The sequence below is a fragment of the Suricata suricatta genome, chromosome 7, assembly GCF_006229205.1.
Source record: "Suricata suricatta isolate VVHF042 chromosome 7, meerkat_22Aug2017_6uvM2_HiC, whole genome shotgun sequence".
Lineage (NCBI taxonomy): Eukaryota > Metazoa > Chordata > Mammalia > Carnivora > Herpestidae > Suricata > Suricata suricatta.
Genome location: NC_043706.1, coordinates 28,567,734 through 28,586,899, shown reverse-complemented (window position 1 = coordinate 28,586,899; position 19,166 = coordinate 28,567,734). Strand labels below are relative to the sequence as shown.

The window sequence follows — 19,166 nt, the reverse complement described above, 5'->3', positions numbered from 1 at the left end:
TCTCATATATTCACGTAGACTTTATTATTTACAAGTTAAATTACACAGCATCTTTACATGGCATGAGATGGCAAAAAAAAAAAAAAAAAAAAAAAGAGAAGAGGAAGCTGGCTCCCGAGATTCTAGGTCACCTCCAGCACTTGTGCGTATATAGCAGATTCTTCAGTGTTGCCTCAGCCCAGTTCCTGGATCAGGTCTTAGAACACAGGTGTAAGTTGGGTTCTGGCTCTGACAGTCCTAGAGCTACCAGGGCTCCCACTAGCAGCTTCTTCACAGGCGTTGGGGGTGAGTGTGAAGGCATCAGCTGCAGGAACAAAAGTTAATGCCACTGGTGGGATGTTCTATCCCGTCACCCCATCCCCATCCAGTCTAAGGACTCACTTTGTCTAGGCGATGGCGACAAATGAGGCCATTGGAATTCAGGTAGAAGGTGGAATAGGCATCATAGGTCCTGGTGAAGGGAGAAAGGCTTACTGAGTGAGGTGACTGATCCCAAAGTTTAATTCAAGCATTTGTTTAAACCAGGAGTTGTGAAATTTTGCTACATATTAGATAACCTGGAGAACTCTAAAAAAGTCCTGATTCCCATGCCTGCACCCTGTCCCACTTAAATCGGAATGTCTGGCACCAATATTTTTTAAAGATTGTTAGGGGCGCCTGGGTGGCTCAGTCGGTTGGGCCTCCGACTTCGGCTCAGGTCAGATCTCACGTTCGTGGGTTTGAGCCCCGCGTCGGGCTCTGTGCTGACAGCTGGCTCGGAGCCTGGAGCCTGCTTCCAGTTCTGTGTCTTTCTCTCTCTGCCCCTCCCCCTCTCATGCTCTGTCTCTCTCTGAATCAAAAATAAATAAAACATTAAAAAAAAATTAAAAAAAAAAAAAGATTGTTAGATGATTCCACCATGCAGTAAACTTTGAGAACCACTGGTTTGGGCTGAGCCTAACAATTTCTTGAGATTCTACTCTCTGCCAGAAATCTACCAAATACTCTACCTAGGGTTGTGAGGCTCAATTTATTAGACAAGAATTTTCATTTGTTCCATAAATATTTGAATACCTACTATGTACCAAATAATGTACATGAAGAAACCTGAGTTTAGAGGTTCCTCACATACTCAAAAGTCCCTATTTCTGTTATATTAAAGTATACTAAAAAAAAAAAAAAATCCCTGCCCTCAAGAAGCCTGCAGTCAAATCACAGTAGATTAAGGCTTGTCTGGAAGACTAGACCATCAGAGTCCTAAAAGTAGGATTAGGAAACTGACTGGATCTTCTCTCTTACCGGTAAAGCTCTTCCTTGTCACGCTTGTAGAAACGCAGGAAGAGCCTGTGGATGGGCAGCCCTACAAGCCGCCAGCGTGCTTGCAGGGTCCAATTCTCTGGGTGGCGGGTCAGCTGTAGAACCTCCAACCGAAGCTGTGCAAAATAGTTCCAGGCCAGGAAGCGGCAGAGGGTCAGTGACAGAATGTACCATGTTAGGCCCCTGTGAAGAAGGGATGGGGAAGCTATCTTATGATGGCATAATCAGAAAACCTCACTGGCCTCTGACTAGGGAATGGGAAACAGTTGTGAGAAGTAGCAGGACTTTCTCTGGTAAGTGAAAAACGTCAAGTATAAAGCATTGGCTGCTTTTCCTCCCCAAGGCCCTACCCGTGCCTGGATTCTCACTTGGTACGTATGTTCAGGATCTCATTGATGAATTCCACATCCGATGAGTAGAGAGTATAGTCGTGGGAGTGAAGGAAGAGATTGGGAAGCTAGGTGGAAGAAGAAGGCATCAGCCCAGTAGGAAAGAAATGATCCTATTTGTTTTCTCTTTTTGGTGCCTCTTTATGCCCCTCTAAAAGGAAATCTTATCCCATTTCTAAGTTCCCTTAAATCAAAACTAAAGAACATCTTTTCCTTGGGAAATGATATTTTATATATATACACCACATATATATATGTATATATATCACATATATATCATATATATATATACATACACCTGCCTCATGATTTCAAGAAAATCCTCTATTTCCAAATATTACCTACTTCTCACTGTGGATGAAGGCCACTTTCAAGCTGACTTACCTCTTGTCTCAGTCTCTCATACATGATAGCCAGGTGCTCCTCCATACTTGGATCTCCTGATGGAGTGGCAGGGGAAGGGCAAGAAGTCCCAGGGGCTTGGAAAGGTATCAAAGCCCCAGGACAGGGGCAGGGAGGTCCCTCAAATAAGCTCCTAAGGCCATCCAGGCAGCCGCTATGCATCTCAGGTCCTGGTCCCTCCTCCCCCTTTCCTGGAGGGAGAACCACCCACGGTGAGCTGAGGGCCTGGATCTGAGGAAGAGGGAGTGGAGGAGCTCTGGGAAGCAGCCAGATAGGGGTGGGTGGGAGTGGGGGAGACCGGAGAACATTAGATGGAGAAGTGGTTGCTGTGGAGTGGGGCCAAAGTGGGGGGAATGGTAGAACCCGTGGAGAAAGCTGGTCCTAAGGAGGAAGAATAAAAGGGGAAAAGGTAAGAATCTAGCTGCCTGATGTCCCCTCATCTAAACTGTTCATTAATATGCTCCCAATCCTACCTGCTCCTCCTGACAGGAGACATGAAATTATTAGAGAAAAATGGGATGAATTTATCTCCATCTCTACTGAAAACAGAAGTTGTTTCCTGTGACACAGGTACCAGTACTTCCCCAAAACATTAGTACATTTGTTTAAGATCCTAACACCGTTTGGGGGCAACTCCACCTCTCTTACAGAAAGAATCATATTTTTTGAAAAAAGAACGAGTAACAGATTTTTGCGTACGGTGTATGAAATGACGTAGCCTGTAACAATTCCACCAAGAAGTATGTAATAGAGAAAAAAACATACAACCGGAAGTAGGAGACATTTCTCTGAGCTCCAATTACATTGTGAGGCCTCGGGCACTCTCATTCCCTATCTCTTATAAATGTCCTCTTATAAACGAGGGCGTTGAAGCCATACTGAGTTATTGTAACGCTATATGACATAATAAATCTAAATAAAACTTCGCCACCTATAAAGTATATGTAAACGTAAGCTACTATCATTTCTCGGGCCTCCATAATGAGGAGACCGTTAAAGGGTGGGCTTCATTCTTCTGGTGTACCGAAGCTTAAACTGCGAAGAGCAGGAGGTCACTCAAAGTCAGGCCTAGCCCAAGTCTCTCCGCTCTCAAGGAAACCCCCGGGGGTCTCACTACCCCGAAGGCTGGCGGGCCAGGCAGGTACCTCAGTCCCCGAAGGTGTCCCTGAGGCAACGTATCCGCCTGAGCCGTGGCCATCCTACCCACCCAGGCGCAGGGGCCCGAACCCAGTCCACCCCGGCCGGCCTTTCTGCCAGGACCGCTATCCGGGCAGAAGATCCGCGAGTTACAAAGCAAGGCCTGTAGGTCTGTCCGGTCGGGACCTGGGAACTCCCGGGCGGCTCCGCGGCCGGGCTGCGAACCTCTCCACCCATTGCCCTTCAAATCACCTCCAGGCACAGGTAACCGCGGAAGCGGGGGCGAAGTGCGGCCTCGCCCCGCCGTCCCTGCTTCAACCCCGCCTGCACAACCCAGACCCGGAAGAACCAACATCCAGTGCACTGCACCGCCGGCGAGGAAGCCCTCGGGTCCTCGCTACAACTCGCCCCTCCACGCACCGCCCAGCCCAGGTGAAAAGGGGCGGTAGAACGTCACTGCGCCTGCGCGGACGGGGCGCGCGCTCCGCCCTACGTGCAGGCTCTGAGGAGGGTCTCACCCCGCCCCCTCCTCTACCCGGTTTCCCCTCTGCTCTCACCTGGGGGCGAGCCTGATAGGTACGGAGGCAGGGGCTGAGACGCCGGGCCGCCCCCCTGCTGGGCTGATACATGATCTTCCGGGAGCGGAGACAGCGCCTCCCGTGTCCGCCCTTCTTACAGGGGTGAACGCGCCCTGGAGCCGGCTTCTTGGGGAAAGGAGGTGGGGGTGGGGAGAGGTTAAGGGGCTGAAGGGAGGGAAACGGAGATGTTGGACGCTTGCGCACTGCAGCGGGTTCCAGGGAAACGGTGCGGGACTTTGTCTGCACTAAGTGCGCCTGCGCTCGCCTGCCCTTGCGGCTGCTTCACAGCGCTTGCGCAGTAAATTAGCGTCCAGGAGAATACTGCTGCCTCCTGTGCGGCGCTTACGCAAAAAGCTGGGCGATGATGGGCCTGAACCGGGTGCAACAAAGAACGAGGGGTGGGAATGAAATAACGACAATCAAGGTTTTTTTAGTAGCACTCGTGATAATACTTTTATTGCTTTGATTAAAAAGAAAATACAAATGAGTTGGCACTTGTAAGAAAGCCTGTTGAATGAATGAAAGAATTAATGAATACATCCATCCATTATGAGAGCAGGTTTTCGCTACCTCCTGTAGTGAGAAATTACAGACTTTGAAGGTGTGAGAAGGGGTTGCGGTCACCAAGGCCTGGTACTGCGACGGTCCTGCAAGTTTCGAATGAACCTGGCGTTGAACATGTCCCCACCCATTGTCCAGGACTGAGCTGGTAGGGCCTGGGCCTGTGGAGGAACTGTGTGCGTGAGTTCCTCCCCAGACCCATCCTGTGACAAGACCTGCTCCTCTCTGGCAGACCTGGTAGGTGAGAGGGAGATGGAAAGCGGGTTATACGGGTACTAGAGTGGCAAGAAGAACAGGGACTCTTCAAGGTCTGTCTGGCCCCGATATAGAGGACGACACATGATGGAGTATGAGGCTGAAACCGTTAGTGCTATGTCCAAATTTGAAACCCCTTAGTGCCAAATGTAAGCACGAGTTGAACCTATGGGGGAAAGAGGGTTTAAAGATGTTAGGTAGAACAATTTGTGGGAGGAGCTGATGTTCAAAGGAGAAAGTAGCTGAGAATGATGTTAGAAAAGGAGTCAGAGGTGGTGGGAAGCTTGTAGAGGAAGGGCTTAGACCTCACCTATTCTCTGTTTTCTCTTCCCCCTGCTTCCACTCTTGTTTGCCTGTGGAAACACCAGGCATGTGCATGCGAAGGCTGGAGTAGGTGGTGAATATGGTCTACTTGATTTGAGGATAAGGAGGGATGAATACTTACCTGTATTGGGGGATGAGGAATTCAATCCCCCATGGCGGCTGTAGCAGCAGCTTTGGGCTACCAGCCCTAGGGGAGCCCCCCTGTAGAAGAAATGGGAGATGATGGGGAAGAGGCAACAGGAAGAAAGATGAGTGGGTAAGGAGGAGGAATCAGAGTAAAGAAAGGAATAGTACAGGAAAAAGACAAAGGGGTAATTATCATTCCTATGGGGTTTTAATCTAAGCCATGTCTCAGAAAAGGGGAGGGAGCTCTTTTTTTTTTTTTTTTTATGGAAACCACTCAGACTGTGTTCTCTCCCTCTCACTCCTCCCAAGGAGAAGAACGAACGATCATCAACGGCAATCAGCAGCCGTAAAAACAGCACTGAAAACCAACTTCACGCTCAGGAGAGAACACTACAACTCCTCCTTGTGGTTTCGGGTACTCTACACGTTCAGAGAAACTTCTCTAGTAACAAACTATAGAAATGATCCCTGAAAGTATAGTCTTGAGGGAGCTCATTTTATACCCCAAGATTTTCTGGAGCAGTCCTAGTTTGCTGTAGTCTTAGTTCTAGTTGAGGTAATGTGTTAAAAACAAGGCTAAATGTGATTCAAGTTATGTCAGAAAACCAGAGTCAACATATAGGCAAAAAAAATTGTTAGACCAGATGCCCTGGTGTTTGGTTTAGAAAATATGGTTACTTTAATTATAGGATATGCCAGACCAGAAGGAAATAAGGAGTGACAAGTCTTAATTTAGGAGGAAAAGGAATCGTATTGAGAGAGGTCCAAGGGTGAGGGAGAGAGCAGGAAACCAGAATGGGAAGAGGAATCCAGGGAACAGTTAGGAAGCAATGAGTAGGTCCTAGAGATGCTGGCAAATCTTGACATCTCAGCAATGGCTGTCCCCTACACAAAAGGGTAGAGGTTATTATGAAGAGCTGGAGGTTTCTGGAGGGAATGGGGGAGCAGATCCAGAAGCCTTCACAGAGGGATCCAGTGACTACTACATGGACAGGAGACAGAATCTGCAGAAGAGCAACAGATCTCAGAGGTAAGGGAGAGGGACAGAGGTCCAGAGATCCCAAGAAAAAAACAGTGACACACAAATGAGACTGAGACCTGAAGTTTGTTTGGTTTTTGTTTTTTTGATTTTTTTTTCATTGAAAATGTCCATTTAAAAAACACAAAAGAATGCAGTTTATTCAGACAACACTAAAAAGGGGAAGGAAAAGGAGTGAGTTGGGAGAGAGGGAGATCCTGCTCCCAAGTACTGGGATGGGGGAACACACTTGGGAGTAACCTGATCTACCACACATTCAGAAAGTAGGGAGGGGGGAGGATGTTCCATACCCTGGGTATGGAGCAGGGAAGGTTCTTGCTATGGAAGAAAGAAAGGAAGGCCAGAGGAAGAGTTCCCCCATCATCTCAAGACAATCTCACAAGACAGGTGTAATCAGTATCTAGCTACTGGGGAGGGATATATATAAGAGGGGATCCCAAGAGCTAACAGATATTTGAGACTCAGGGCCTAAGTTCTGAAACATGGCTAAGAGTGATCACAGGATGCTCAATAGGATCTACTGCCAAGAATCTGGATCTGGGGGAAGTGATAGTATCTTCAGAAGTGTAGGGAGTCTTTATAGCTTCAAAGCAGACATCAGCTTGGGGGTTCCCAATACATACACAAAACACGGGGAGATTTAGAGTTTGGCAATGTTGAGTGGATCCCTTTGGGGAGCTGGTAAGACCCTGTCCTGTATCATTGAGCTGCTCTGAAGCATAGCTCATTGGTTGGCTTCAGCAGGCTGTGATGATAAGTGTGGCAGACAACACAAAAGCAGTATTAGAACCACCAGTAACAGTGTATAAGGACTATGGGATTTATTCCATGGACAAAACTTCTTAAAAGTTTCCCTGGCAGAGGAGGCCCTTGAACATTCCATGGTGTTCTAGAGTCTAACAGCAAGCAAGAATGTGCTTCTCTGGGTAATTAGTATGAGCCACCCAACCAAGGGATCTGGCAGCAAATCAGGCTGTCTATGGGAGTGTACAGAGCCCACTTAGGAAAGAAAGTGTGCTTTATCTATAGTAAGAAAAGCTACAAATTACTATGCCATGTAGGACCCTGACAACACTGTTGCCCAAGAAAGTGGAAGAGGGAATCCTATGAGCTCTGTCAGGTTCCACTGGAACCTGGGGACTACAATAGAAGAGTGGGTCTAGGGTTTTTAGGGAGAGAGGGCTCTGCCCACCCACGTCTCCCAAGGAGGGGAAGGGTAGCCATCTGTCAGTATCGACTCTCATCAGAGCGGGGAAGGGAGCTGAGGAAGGGTGTTATGGTCAGGAGAAAGGGAAGGGGAAAATGGGGGAGAGAGAAAAACAGAGAAGTCAGAAGTGAAGAGAAAGCTAGGGGGAGCAATCAAAGGAGATGCCCACTCTGCCTGCTATGATGAGCTCCTGCCATACAAAGCACTAACATGAGGCCAGTGCCTCCCCAAACTGTCAGAGACACTGCATCTTCCCAGTAAGTATTAAACCAAGGTTTCCAAGATTTGACTCCGTTGCCCCCACCCGATGGATGTGTTCTTCCTTCCTCCCATCTCTCACTTTAAAACTAGAGTCCCTAGACTCCATATAAAGTACTATTCTGTTCTTTCATTTATTTCCATACTATTGTGTCCCAATATATTCTTATCAAAAGGTTTCAGGCCTATCCAATCCACGTGTCCTATTGCTTCACATCTCTGTTGGATTCAAACTGTCCTTTGCTATTTCTAACACCCTCTTTAACAGTTTTGAGGCTCCCTAACCCTCCCTAACTCCTATTACCTGGTGCGGCGACGTTGGGCTGGGCTGCCCCCAGGGTCAGTAGCAAGCAGAAGGCGGGCAGTAGGGTGTGGGGGGCAGAGGCGCAGGGAACGCAGCAACTCCTGCTCTGGCACAAAGGGGCGGAGGGGACCCCGTTCTGGTGAGTTTCCCAGGCTGCTGGAGCGGGGGGGTGGGTGGGCTGGAGGCGTAGCACGGCGAGGGGCCCTGTTTAGGGGCCATGGAGGCTCCACAGCTACTTTCAGAACTGGCAAGTGGGAAAATACCATGAGAGAAAGAAGAAAAAAAAGAGGAAAGAGAGTGATGACAGCAAAGATTTGGGTAGAAAAAAAGAGAAATCAGAGCCTTTAGAGAGAACTAACCCTTCCCCTGGGTTAGGCCCCCAAGCCAGCCACCCTATCCCAGTCTTACATTCTCGGTCAGTAGAAGAGTATGGCTTAATGTCTCCCTCTGCTCTCTTGGGTGGCAGCTTTCTTGCTGGAGCTGTCAGTGGAGAAGACACAGGCAAAGCAAGCATTAGGGGACATACTTCGCACCCCTCCTCCCAGTCACTACTCCCATGACCCCAAACCTCTACCCCCTAATATCACAGTTCCTCCCAGGGAAGGAAAGTTCAGCTCCATCACAAAAACAGGTCTGTGGCAATGCCTTCACATCAAGAGGGAATTCAGGGGAAATGCTGGAGCATTTTTGAGGGGAGCCAGAAGGAGCAGGCCAAGTGCAGAGTTGGGGGGAAAGTTCCAAGGGGAGACTCTGGGGCCTGGGAGATGCAGGAGAAGGGTGGCTGAGAGAGGCGAGCTCTTACTGTCAGTGGGTGCTGTCAGCCCCCCCTGGGATTCTGGGGCAGTGGAATGGTCCCAGTTGGGTTAACGAGGACCCCAGGTCCCTCTAGATGAGATGGACAAAGCCTTTGGTTATTCAGGTATTGCTTTGGAGAGGCCAGAGGAAGTTGGGGCGGGGCAGAACCTCTCCTTCTGGTGCAAAAATAGGACAAGATTTAAGTTTTTTTTTTTAAGAAAAAACAAAAGTTTGAGGAGAAAACAAAGACATCTGGGAGTTAGCAGAGTAAACGGGAGGCTAACATATTATCCAAAGCTCTGCTTCCTGTGCTCTTTTCTATTTGCTCCCTTTCCCTCTACAGAGGTTCTCTATCATGTGTGCCAAATGAGAGACTTCTCAACAAATCTACTTAGGCTTTATCTGTGCTCCCCTCCCCTGTGGATCTTGGTCTTCACCATCCTTGTTGACTCTCACTCCCTCTTATAGCCTGTAAGTCAGCAGGAGCCAAGATGGGGGAATCCTTGGCAAGCAAAGGGAGCCATGGATATGAATTGCCTCCCAGTACCTGACACTAGTCGAAACTAATAACTAGTAATAGACTGTTCTTTGAGTGGTTGCTATTCCCTTTCCTGGCCATGGAGGAGGGGAGAGCTAGCCACAAAGCCAGCTCAGCAAGGAAGCACTTCTGTGCAAGCTGTGCTTCTCTACCTGTGGGAGGCAGTGAGGAAGAGGGAGGAGTGGGGCCCAAACTGGCAAGGAGCATGTGTGTATGACGGAATGAGGAGCCTGGTCAGCATTTCAGTACCCCCTAGCTTTGATTTCTCCAGTTCAATTTCATTAGTTGGCTGGAAATAATAAACTCTGAGTATTATTTTTTAAAACTAATATATATTTAAACTTTGGACCATTCATGTCACTATTCTATGACTGGAAATGGAAGGGCTGACTACTTGTTGGTCCCTCACTGACTGATAGAAACCTGAGGGGATTGCAAAGGAATGTGACTCTGGCCTATTTTGATGGACCTGAAGGGGCAAGAGACTCCATCAATGTGAATCCTCAAACAGGCTCCCAGTGAACTCACCTGGTTAAAAGTTCTGACAAACCTAAGATGCACTAAGCTCACAAAGGCAAAGGCAAATGGGTAACAATTGCTGGAGACTTCGGCTGCTTTAGAATTCTCCCAAATTGCCCGCGATCACAGTATGTTCCCCGTGGCCTCCAGAGGAACTAGCCATCATCTCCCTACAGTTCTACCCATTCACTGCAGCTTTACCAGTGGGTGTAGGATCAACCACAGCAGCACGAGAATGTCGAGATGCTCTCAGGGAGGGAGCAGGGGGCCCTGTGAGGAAGGAAGTGGTGGTGCCCCTCAGTGAGGGGGCCGGTGGGATCAAGAATCCACCTGTTTCCTTCCCCTCACCCCATCTACTTGGCCAACACACACAAGTTCAGAAAACTTACGGTGCTGATGCGCAAAGAAGCCTTCAAAGATCACAAAGTTGTTGACCTATAAGATGAAACAAGTGAAATACAGTTGTCCATTTAGCCATTCAGCACTACTTGGCGACAGACCTCATCCTAAAACAAACATAGTGGAACAAAAAGCTAGCCTTCCTCTCCTTGTTGACAAACTCAATCAAAAACTCCAACCCTGATAAGCTGATCCTAAAAGTTGATATGGAATTAAAAAACACCTCAAATAGCCAAAACAATCTTGGAGGAGTCACACTTCCTGATTTCAAAACTTTCTACAAGGTATGGTAATCAAAATGGTATGGAAGAGGCCTAAAGATGGACAGAGAGACCAATAGAATGAATATAGTCCAAAAATAAACCCATGAGTTTATGGTCAATTAATTTTCAACAAGGATGCCAAGATGATTTGATGGGGGGAAAAGCAGCTTTTTTAACAAATGGTGTTTGGCATTCTGGAAAACATTACGGAGGCTCCTCAAAAAATTAAAAATAGAACTACACTGTGATCCAGCAATTGTACCATTAGGTATTTACCCAAAGGATATAAAAATAGATTCAAAGGGGAACATGCAACTCGATGTTTATAGCAGCACAATCAACAAGAGTCCAACGATGTAAAGAGCCCAAATGTGTGTGTGTGTGCATGTGTGTGTATAAAATGGTATGGCTACAATGGAATATTACTAAGCCATAAAAAAGGATGCAATCTTGCCATTTGCAGCAACATGGATGGAATGTATTATGCTAAGTGAAATAAGTCAGAGAAAGCCAAATACCATATGATTTCACTACATACCATATGTAGAATTTAAGAAACAAAACAAATGGACATATGAGGGGGGGGAACAAACCATAGAAATTCTTTTGCTTTTTCATTTTTTTCAAGCTTTATTTTTTTGAGAGAGAGAAAGTGTACATGAGCAGGGGAGGGGAAGAGAGGGAGAGAGAATCCCAAGTAGGGTCTGTGCTGTCAGTGCTGGAACTCATGAACGGGGAGATCATAACTTGAGTCAAAATCAAGAGTCAGATGCTTAACTGACTGAGCCACCCAGGTGCCCCAAGAGATATTAAAGATAGAGAACAAACTGAGGTTTGATGGAGGGAGGTGGGTGGGTGGGCTAGATGGGTGATGATTATTAAGCAGGGCACTTATTATGATGAACACCAGGCACTGTATGTAAGTGATGAACTGCTGAATTCTACTCCTGAAACTAATATTGCATTGTATGTTAACTAGAATTTAAGGAAAATTTTGAAAAGAAAAACAAAACAAAAAATGGTGCTTGGACAACTGAATATGCACAAGCAAGATAATGAATGTGGGCCTCACACTAGACGAAAAGAACTTCAACTGGGTCAAAGATCTCAATTTATTTTTTAATTTTAAAGTCCAACTTCGGCTCAGGGCATGATCTCACCATTCATGGGTTTGAGCCCCACATCAGGTTCTGTGCTGAGAGCTAGCTCAGAGCCTGGAGCCTGTCTTCAGATTCTGTGTCTCCCTCTCTCTGACCCTCTTCTGCTCATGCTGTCTCTCTCTCAAAAATAAATAATTAAAAAAATATAAAAATAAAGTTTGTTTATGTATGTATGTACGCATGTATGTAATCTCTGTATCCAACATGGCGTTTGACTCACAGCCTGGAGACCAAGAATTGCATGCTATTCTGACTGAGCCAGCCAGGTGCCCCAAAGATCTAAATGTTAAGAGTTAAAACTATGAAACTCTTAGAAGGAAACATAAGAGGATAATCTTCATGACCTGGATTAGGTAACTGTTTCTTAAATAAGACACCAAAGCATAAGCAAGAGAAGAAAAAATTAATTGGACTTCATTAAAAGCAAAACCTTTTGTACTTTAAAAAACACAATTAAGAAAATGAGAAGAAGCGCTTGTGTGGCTCAATCAGTTAAGCATCCAACTCTTAGTTTCAGCTCAGGTCATTATCTCCTGGTGTTTGAGTTAGAGCCCTAAATCAGGCTCTGCAGCTGGCAGCATGGAGCCTGCTTGAGATTCTCTCTCCCTTTCTCTGCCCCTCCTCTGCTAGTGATCTGTCTCTCTCAAAATAAACAAACTTTAAGGAAAAAAAGAAATAAAGAAATAAAACGACAAAACCCACGGAATAGAAAATATTGCAAATCATACATCTGATAAGAGTGTTATATCTAGAATATATAAAGAATACTTACAACTCAAGAACAAAGAACACAATTTAAGGGTAGGTGCAAATGGGCAGCTCACTCAGTTAAGCTAGGACTTCAGCTCAGATCACAATCTGAGAGGGTTTGTGAGTTTAAGCCCCAGATGGGGCTCCGTGCTGACAGCTCAGAGCCTGGAGCCTGCTTGGGATTTTGTGTCTCCCTCTATCTCTGCTCCTCCCCCCACTCACACCCCTCTCTCTCAAAAATAAATGCCACAAAATTTTTTTTTTAAAACCACAATTTAAAAATGGGCATTTGGGGGTGGGGGGCCCTGGGTAGCTCAGTCAGTTAAGTGTCTGACTTTGGCTCAGGTCATGATCTCACAGTCTGTGGGTACGAGCCCTACACTGGGCTCTGTATGGACAGCTCAGAGCCTGGAGCTTGCTTCAGATTCTGTGTCTCCCTCTCTCTCTGCCCCTTCCCCACTTGCTCTCTGCCTCTCTCTCTCAAAGACATAAAAAAAATGTTTTAATAAATAAATAAAAATGGGCATTGGACTTGGAATAAACATTTCTCTGAAAATAAGCAAATGGCCAATAAGCATTTGAAAAGATGCTGAATATCATCAGTCATCAAGGAGATGCAAATCAAAACTACAAAAAGATAACAGTGCATACCCACTAGGAGGAGGACAAATGTTGGTGAGGATAATGAGAAATTGGAATACTGTACATTTCTGGTAGAGGATGTAAAATGTTGCAGTCATTGTGGAAAAACATCTTGTCTGTTCCTCAAACAGTTAAAGAATTACCATTTGACTCAGGAATTCTACTCTTAGGCATATACCTGAGGAGAGAACCGTAAAGAACTGTAAAGAATACTTACCCACAAATATTCATAGCAGTATTATTCATAATAACCAAAAAATAGAAACAACCAAATCTGAATCAGCTGATAAATATCCATATAATGGAGTATTATTCACTCATAAAAAGTGATGAAGTACTGATACATGCTACAAAATGGATGAAACCACTGAACATATGCTATGTGTTCCATTTATATAAAATGTGCAGAGTAAACAAATCCACAGAAAGAGTAGATTACTGGTTGACAAAGGCTGGGGAAAGGAAAATGAGAAGTGACTGCTTAATGAGTTCTGGGTTTCTCTTTGTGTCATAGAAATGGTCTGGAATTAGCAGGGATAATCACACGACATTGTGAAAATACTACAAATAACTGAACTGTATACTTTAGATAGTTAAAACAGTGCATCTTCTCTCAAAATAAAAAAACCCATATCCTACTTTTTAGTTCTCCCAGGATCCAAGCTAATGGGAGAGATATAAAACATCAGAGAAGATAAGGCATACCAAACTGTCAAAACAAAAACTTAAACATACACACACATTAACAAGGCCAAATAGTTTAAATACATAAACAATGAGAAAAATTAAGAATTCAGTAGGGTTCAAATGGGTGGAATTGTCAAGGGAAGGCATGCTGGAGGACAGTGTGCCACTTTGATAACTAGCAATTGACCATTTTAGAGTGATTTCGTCATATTACCACATTCAATTTGACCTTCACAACAATCCTTGGAGTCACAATGTTAAAGAAGAGTAAAAAAGGCTTGGAAACATGGTCTTCCAAAAGCCAAGTAGCTAACGTGACACAGCCGGGCCTTAAGCCCCAGACTCTAGCTACAGCATTTTGGCCAGGAATACAATGTAGTCCTAAAGAGTGGGCAATAGTTGGGGCATCTGGGTGGCTCAGTTGGTTAAGCATCCGACTTCAACTCAGGTCATGATCTCACAGCTCATGTGCTCGAGTCCCATGTTGGACTCTGTGCTGACAGGTCAGAGGCTGGAGCCTGCTTCAGATTATGTGCCTCCCTCTCTCTCTGCCCCTACCCTGCTCACACTGTGTCTCTCTCTCAAAAATAGATAAACATTTAAAAAAATTAAAAAATAAAAAAGAGTGGGCACTGGGTTCAAATTATTGCTCTGACACTTATTAGCTGTGTGAACTTGGTCAAGTTGCTCATCTGTATAAACCTAAAGTGGGGTCAATAAAAGCACCCATCTCAAAGAGATGTACAAAGATTAACTAAGATGATGCATGTAAACAGCACACAGAGATCACGAATCATTATTTACATAATTATTTATACTCTATAATGCATTGGTCTACCAGTTATCTGGGTATGCCCAATATGGTACGCTCCTTCCACCACTCTCCACTGCCTCTTAATGGAACAATGTATCGGGGCAGGACATCCTAAATATAAATATATCCTGCCTATCTCCTGCTCTGACCCTGTCTATCGGCCCACCCTCCTCCTCCTCCACCAATAAGCACATGCACAGCATTCCTGCCACACCAAACTGCCTGTAGTACCCCAAAAGGTAAGCTGAATACCTACCTGCTTTTGCTCATGCTGGTTCCTCTATACGACATGCACTTTAGCTTGCCCACTTCTGTCCCCATGACATTCACCTTTCAAAATTAAACTTAAGACAAGCCTTCCTTTACCCACCCCCCACCCCAAGGTACCATTCACCACCATGTCTTTATGCCTTCCTCTGTAAGCACATCAATCAAATCACGTTAGTGGATTAATTGTCCATGCTCCTATCCAAGGCTAACCTGTCAACCCAATCCCAAGCCCTCCTGTCCATTCAATGATGTTGCTTCAGCAATTCTCATGTTCTGACATCACATCTTCTCTCTACAGAGTCATTCTTATACTGCTGATTCTTCCAAATGAAAACAGTTAACCCTCTCTTAATCCACTTTCCCCTCTAGCTCTTGCTCTATTTCTTTGTTCCCCTTAAAACAGCATTTATGGCTTATTATTGCCATCTCCACTTCCTGGCTTCTCAATCTCCTTAAACCCACCCACCACCACTACAGAAAACCCCTTGTCAGGGTCACCAATGGCCTCAGGCAACTCTAAATACCATAGTCACTTCTCAGGCCTCTTCTGACCTCACTGTTCAGCAGCATTTGACTCAGTAAGCCCTTTCTTTCTCCAGCAAAACATTTTCTTCACTGACCTTCCAGATCACCCTACCTGTAAATTTTCATCTAGTTCACTAGTCACTCCTTGGTCACATGTGCTGGTTCTTCTCCTCCTTTGGTGACACCTCTTAAAAGAGTGTCTAGCACACCTGGGTTGAATATCGGATTTTTTGTTTCAGCTCAGGTCGTGATCTCATGGTTCATGGGACCAAGCCCCACGGTGGGCACTGCACTGACAGCATGGAGCCTGCTTGGGATCTTGGGATTCTCTCTCCCTCTCTCTCTGCCCCTCCCCCACTCATAGCTCTGTCTCTCTCAAAGTAAATAAACTTAAAAAAAAAAAAGTGCTCAAAGGCTCAAGTCCTGTCTCATTTCTTTCAACATCATATGTATGCTGAGACCTTTCTATTCCAAACCTTTTCTCCGGACTCCAGAGTCTACCCAACCTAGGATTAATAAAAATCAAAATGGGCTTCTACTATTTCCCCCCAAAGCTGCTGCACGTACCATCTTGGTTAAGTAAACTTCATAGGTACAATGGCTCAGGCAGAGTTTGGGATCATCCTTAATTTCTTCTTTCTCTTTCTCCACAGATCATTTATAAGGAAATTTTATTTAACTTCAAAATACTTAAAAATCTGTCTATGCTTTACCTTCTCTAATGCTACCATCTTGGTTTGAGTCACCACCATTTTTCATCAGGATTGTTGCTTCCTAACTGGTCTGCTTAATTCTATCCTTTGCTTCCCTATTGCTATTCTTAACAGCCAAAGCGGTCTGGTTAAATTAGATTGTATCATCTCTCTGCTCAAATTCCTACGATAACTCTCCTTTTTTCACTTAGAGGAAAAGCCAAAACCTTTGCAATATCTGTAAGGTCCGAAATGTTCTTCCTTCCTTGCTTGATCTACCACACTCACCTTCACTTGTGTTGCTCTAGCCATACCAGCCAATTCATTCATTCAGGCGCATTCCTCTCTCATGGACTTTGCACTAGCCATTCCTTCTGCCTGGATGTCCTCTCTCCCAGATATTACCTGGCTTGTATTTTCACTTAAGTTACTGCTCAAATGGCACTTTCTCAGTGAGGCCTTCCCTGATTATCCCATTTAAATGTTTTAAAGTTTACTTATTTATTTTGCAAGAGAGAATGAGCAGGAGAGGTACAGAGGGAGAGGGAGATACAGATAATCCCAAGCAGCCATGTATGGAGCCCAATGCAGGGTCTGAACTCACGAACCATGAGATCATGACCTGAGCTAAAACCAAGAATGGGATGCTTAACCAACTGAGCCACCCAGGTGCCCGTTTATCCCGTTTAAACTTGCAACCCCGTGCACTCCCATCCTCACAATAGTACTTGAAAGTCTTCTCAGTGGCTCTCCTCTTTCCAGGGCACTTATCATCAACCATACTACATAGTCATTTGTTATGGTTGTCTCCCCAACCAGAACATAAACTGCACAAGGGCAGAGACTTTTATCTGTTTTGTTGATTAAAGTATTCCTAGCATGCAAAACAGTGTCAAGTGTCCAATAAATATTTGTTAAATGAATGGATAGCATAGCACATTATATTGTATTTACTTATACACAAACCACCTTCCCTATATTAAGCTAAAACTCCCCCAAAACAAGGAATATATATTACTATGGACCTTAATAAATACTAAGTAAAGCCTTGTATAAAAACAAGGTGAAAATGAGCTGGCTACGTTTGGGGCACAAACACATTATTGTGTACACAGAACAGCCAAACGAAAAATCAAATACATGAAAGTGAATAGCTGCACAATGAAAAGATGGTACCATAAAAAATGGGGGGGGGGAGTGGGGGAGGGAAAGGAAGAGCTTAGCTACATAGAATGAATCCTAATATTGGGTAACAACTGCATGGAAGATGCCATTTCTTTGCCCCCAAATAATAAATAAATTCAATGGGAATGCTCAGTGAGGATCTACCCTCTGAAGCCGCTAACCTGTGGGACTGTGGTCTCCAGGTTGTAATGTTTATTCAGGAACTTAAGCAGCTTCTGTGAGGGTCGGTCGATGGCCAGTTGGTGAGGTTCAACCCGTTCCTTCTGCAAGGAACAGGAGATTCAGGGTAGGCTGGGGGAAAGCATGCCAACAGGAACCCAGAAACCTGGGAAGGGAATAGGAGGATATGGGAACATGGCAGGCAGGAAGGTGGAAGTCAGGGCCTTTGGAAGGGGTCAGGGCAAAGGGGTCTTTGATTTCTATTTTGGATACACTGGTGAAAAGATAAATGATACCTGCAACATATAGTGGAAAAGTTCTTGTCCGTGGCCATGGCGTTGAAGTGATTCATGGATGTAAAAGTCCAGAATGCAAAGTGGTTCTACCTCATTGTGAGCCTCACGATCATCCTAAAAGGTAAAGAATAAATATCTTTTATGAGAGACATTGTTGCAGCCTCCACTTTCATTATCAGAAGCCAAGACATGTGAACTCTCAGCTTCCAGTAACACTCACCAGTACAAAGAGTTTTTTGTATCCAACTTTGAGGAAGCCAATAATGGCTCCTTTTCCAGCCCTGCAGGATGGAAGAATATTGAAACAAGCTAGTAACAGCTATCAGGAGAGTCAAAAAAGGGAGAAGGGCTGGGGTTGGAAGGAATAAATATGGGATGGAAGGGTAGTTGGCACTTACGGTCGCGCTGAAGTATCTTTGAGCACATACATAACATGGCGGTTACTCTGCATCCTTGATGCACTGGTGATGGGAGCAGGAAGATGCTGGGCCTGCCAGGAAGATGAAGACAGACTTTCTGCAAGTCCATTTCCAAAGAGCTAGGCATCCCTATCTACTGGCCCCAGAGAGATCCCTCCCCCTTTTCTCCATCTAAAGACTCCCCAATACCTTGGCAGAAGCCTTGCCCAGTTCATCTACAATAGTCATAATTTGCTGTTGCAGGTCAATACTACAAAAAGGAAACAAAGAGTCAGATACTCACTGAATTAGAGGGTCCTGGGAACCTTGGCCACAACCTCTACCCATGTTCAGCACTTAAGACTCTCTGACTTTACCTTTCCAATCTGATTTTCCACCCCACCTTTCTGGAACCCAAACTTTTGCCACACCTCTTTTCAATACAGTACACTCCCTCTTTCCTAAGGTTATTGTGGGGAAGCCAAAGGGCTTTGGTTAGAACAAATCAGGCCAAAGAATGAAAGGTCATTGATGCAAGTGCCATCAACTCCACCAGGTCTAGGGTCAAAGGTCGCCAAAAGGGCAAGCCAGGACAACAAAAGGCAGGGCCACTAGTCAGTGAAAAGGGGGCGTGGTGCCTGGATCATTTTTCGAGAGAAACTAGTAGAGAAAGGCGTTGGGGCGGGTTTGAAATGTCACCGGGCCGGTGTTGTGGTTCCGGGTCGCCGGGCTGGGGGTCGCAGGTGCTGGTCCAGCACCGTGATCCGCTCCGGGAGCAAGGCGTCCACATCGAACGGGAACTCCATGGCCCATTGTGCGTGGCCAGGCCCGCCCCGCGCCACGTCACTTCCGCCCCTCCCTGAAAGGGGAGGAAGTGCTTCTGGGAACCTTTATTTTCTGGCGATTGAGGGGCTCAAGACCCGCCTCTAGGGGCAGTACCAGCGTCCTGGAAGCCCGCCCTGGAGAGGCTGTTCTCCCTAGGCCAGTCAGTCCCTTAGCATCGCCTCTCCCCCACTCGCACATCACACATAGCAAGAGTCATAGCAACGCATTTTTCCTAGCCTAAAGTCCCATTTTCCAACCCTTTTAACATCCCCTGCCCCGTGAACAGCTAGGTATGGTGGGAACACTAACGCAGAGTTGGGCAAAGAAGGCCAGAAAGGTGATCATTACATAATGGCCCAACTGCTCATTTCTG

The 19,166-nt window shown here is 45.6% G+C and overlaps 2 protein-coding genes and 1 non-coding gene across 10 annotated transcripts; all 3 read right to left on the bottom strand.

Moving 5' to 3' along the window:
* Positions 1-5: 5 nt before the first annotated feature.
* On the bottom strand, positions 6-4,044 carry C7H6orf136 (chromosome 7 C6orf136 homolog). The gene is made up of 6 exons (XM_029944213.1): positions 3,782-4,044; positions 2,070-2,468; positions 1,665-1,753; positions 1,279-1,479; positions 382-451; positions 6-304 (listed from the first exon to the last, which is right to left on the bottom strand). The coding sequence occupies exons 1-6, from the start codon at positions 3,851-3,853 to the stop codon at positions 191-193; spliced, it is 945 nt and encodes a 314-aa protein (XP_029800073.1). The 5' UTR covers positions 3,854-4,044; the 3' UTR covers positions 6-190.
* Positions 4,045-4,227: 183 nt separating this feature from the next.
* Positions 4,228-18,795, bottom strand: ATAT1 (alpha tubulin acetyltransferase 1). 8 transcript variants are annotated; one of them, XM_029944207.1, is made up of 13 exons: positions 18,668-18,795; positions 18,179-18,239; positions 17,969-18,060; positions 17,791-17,851; positions 17,571-17,684; positions 17,277-17,378; positions 10,118-10,163; positions 9,930-9,998; positions 8,285-8,356; positions 7,877-8,120; positions 5,064-5,143; positions 4,929-4,971; positions 4,228-4,597 (listed from the first exon to the last, which is right to left on the bottom strand). In XM_029944207.1, exons 1-13 carry the CDS (start codon positions 18,772-18,774, stop codon positions 4,423-4,425), a joined length of 1,266 nt encoding a protein of 421 aa, XP_029800067.1. In that variant the 5' UTR covers positions 18,775-18,795; the 3' UTR covers positions 4,228-4,422. The 8 variants fall into 8 exon arrangements, with proteins under 8 accessions (XP_029800067.1, XP_029800065.1, XP_029800068.1 ...); XM_029944205.1 differs by having other exon boundaries at positions 4,929-5,143; XM_029944208.1 differs by lacking the exon at positions 4,929-4,971.
* Positions 5,338-5,552, bottom strand: LOC115297227. Its single transcript, XR_003911342.1, has one exon. It is a non-coding gene; the product is annotated as a small nucleolar RNA U3 (small nucleolar RNA).
* Positions 18,796-19,166: the final 371 nt, after the last annotated feature.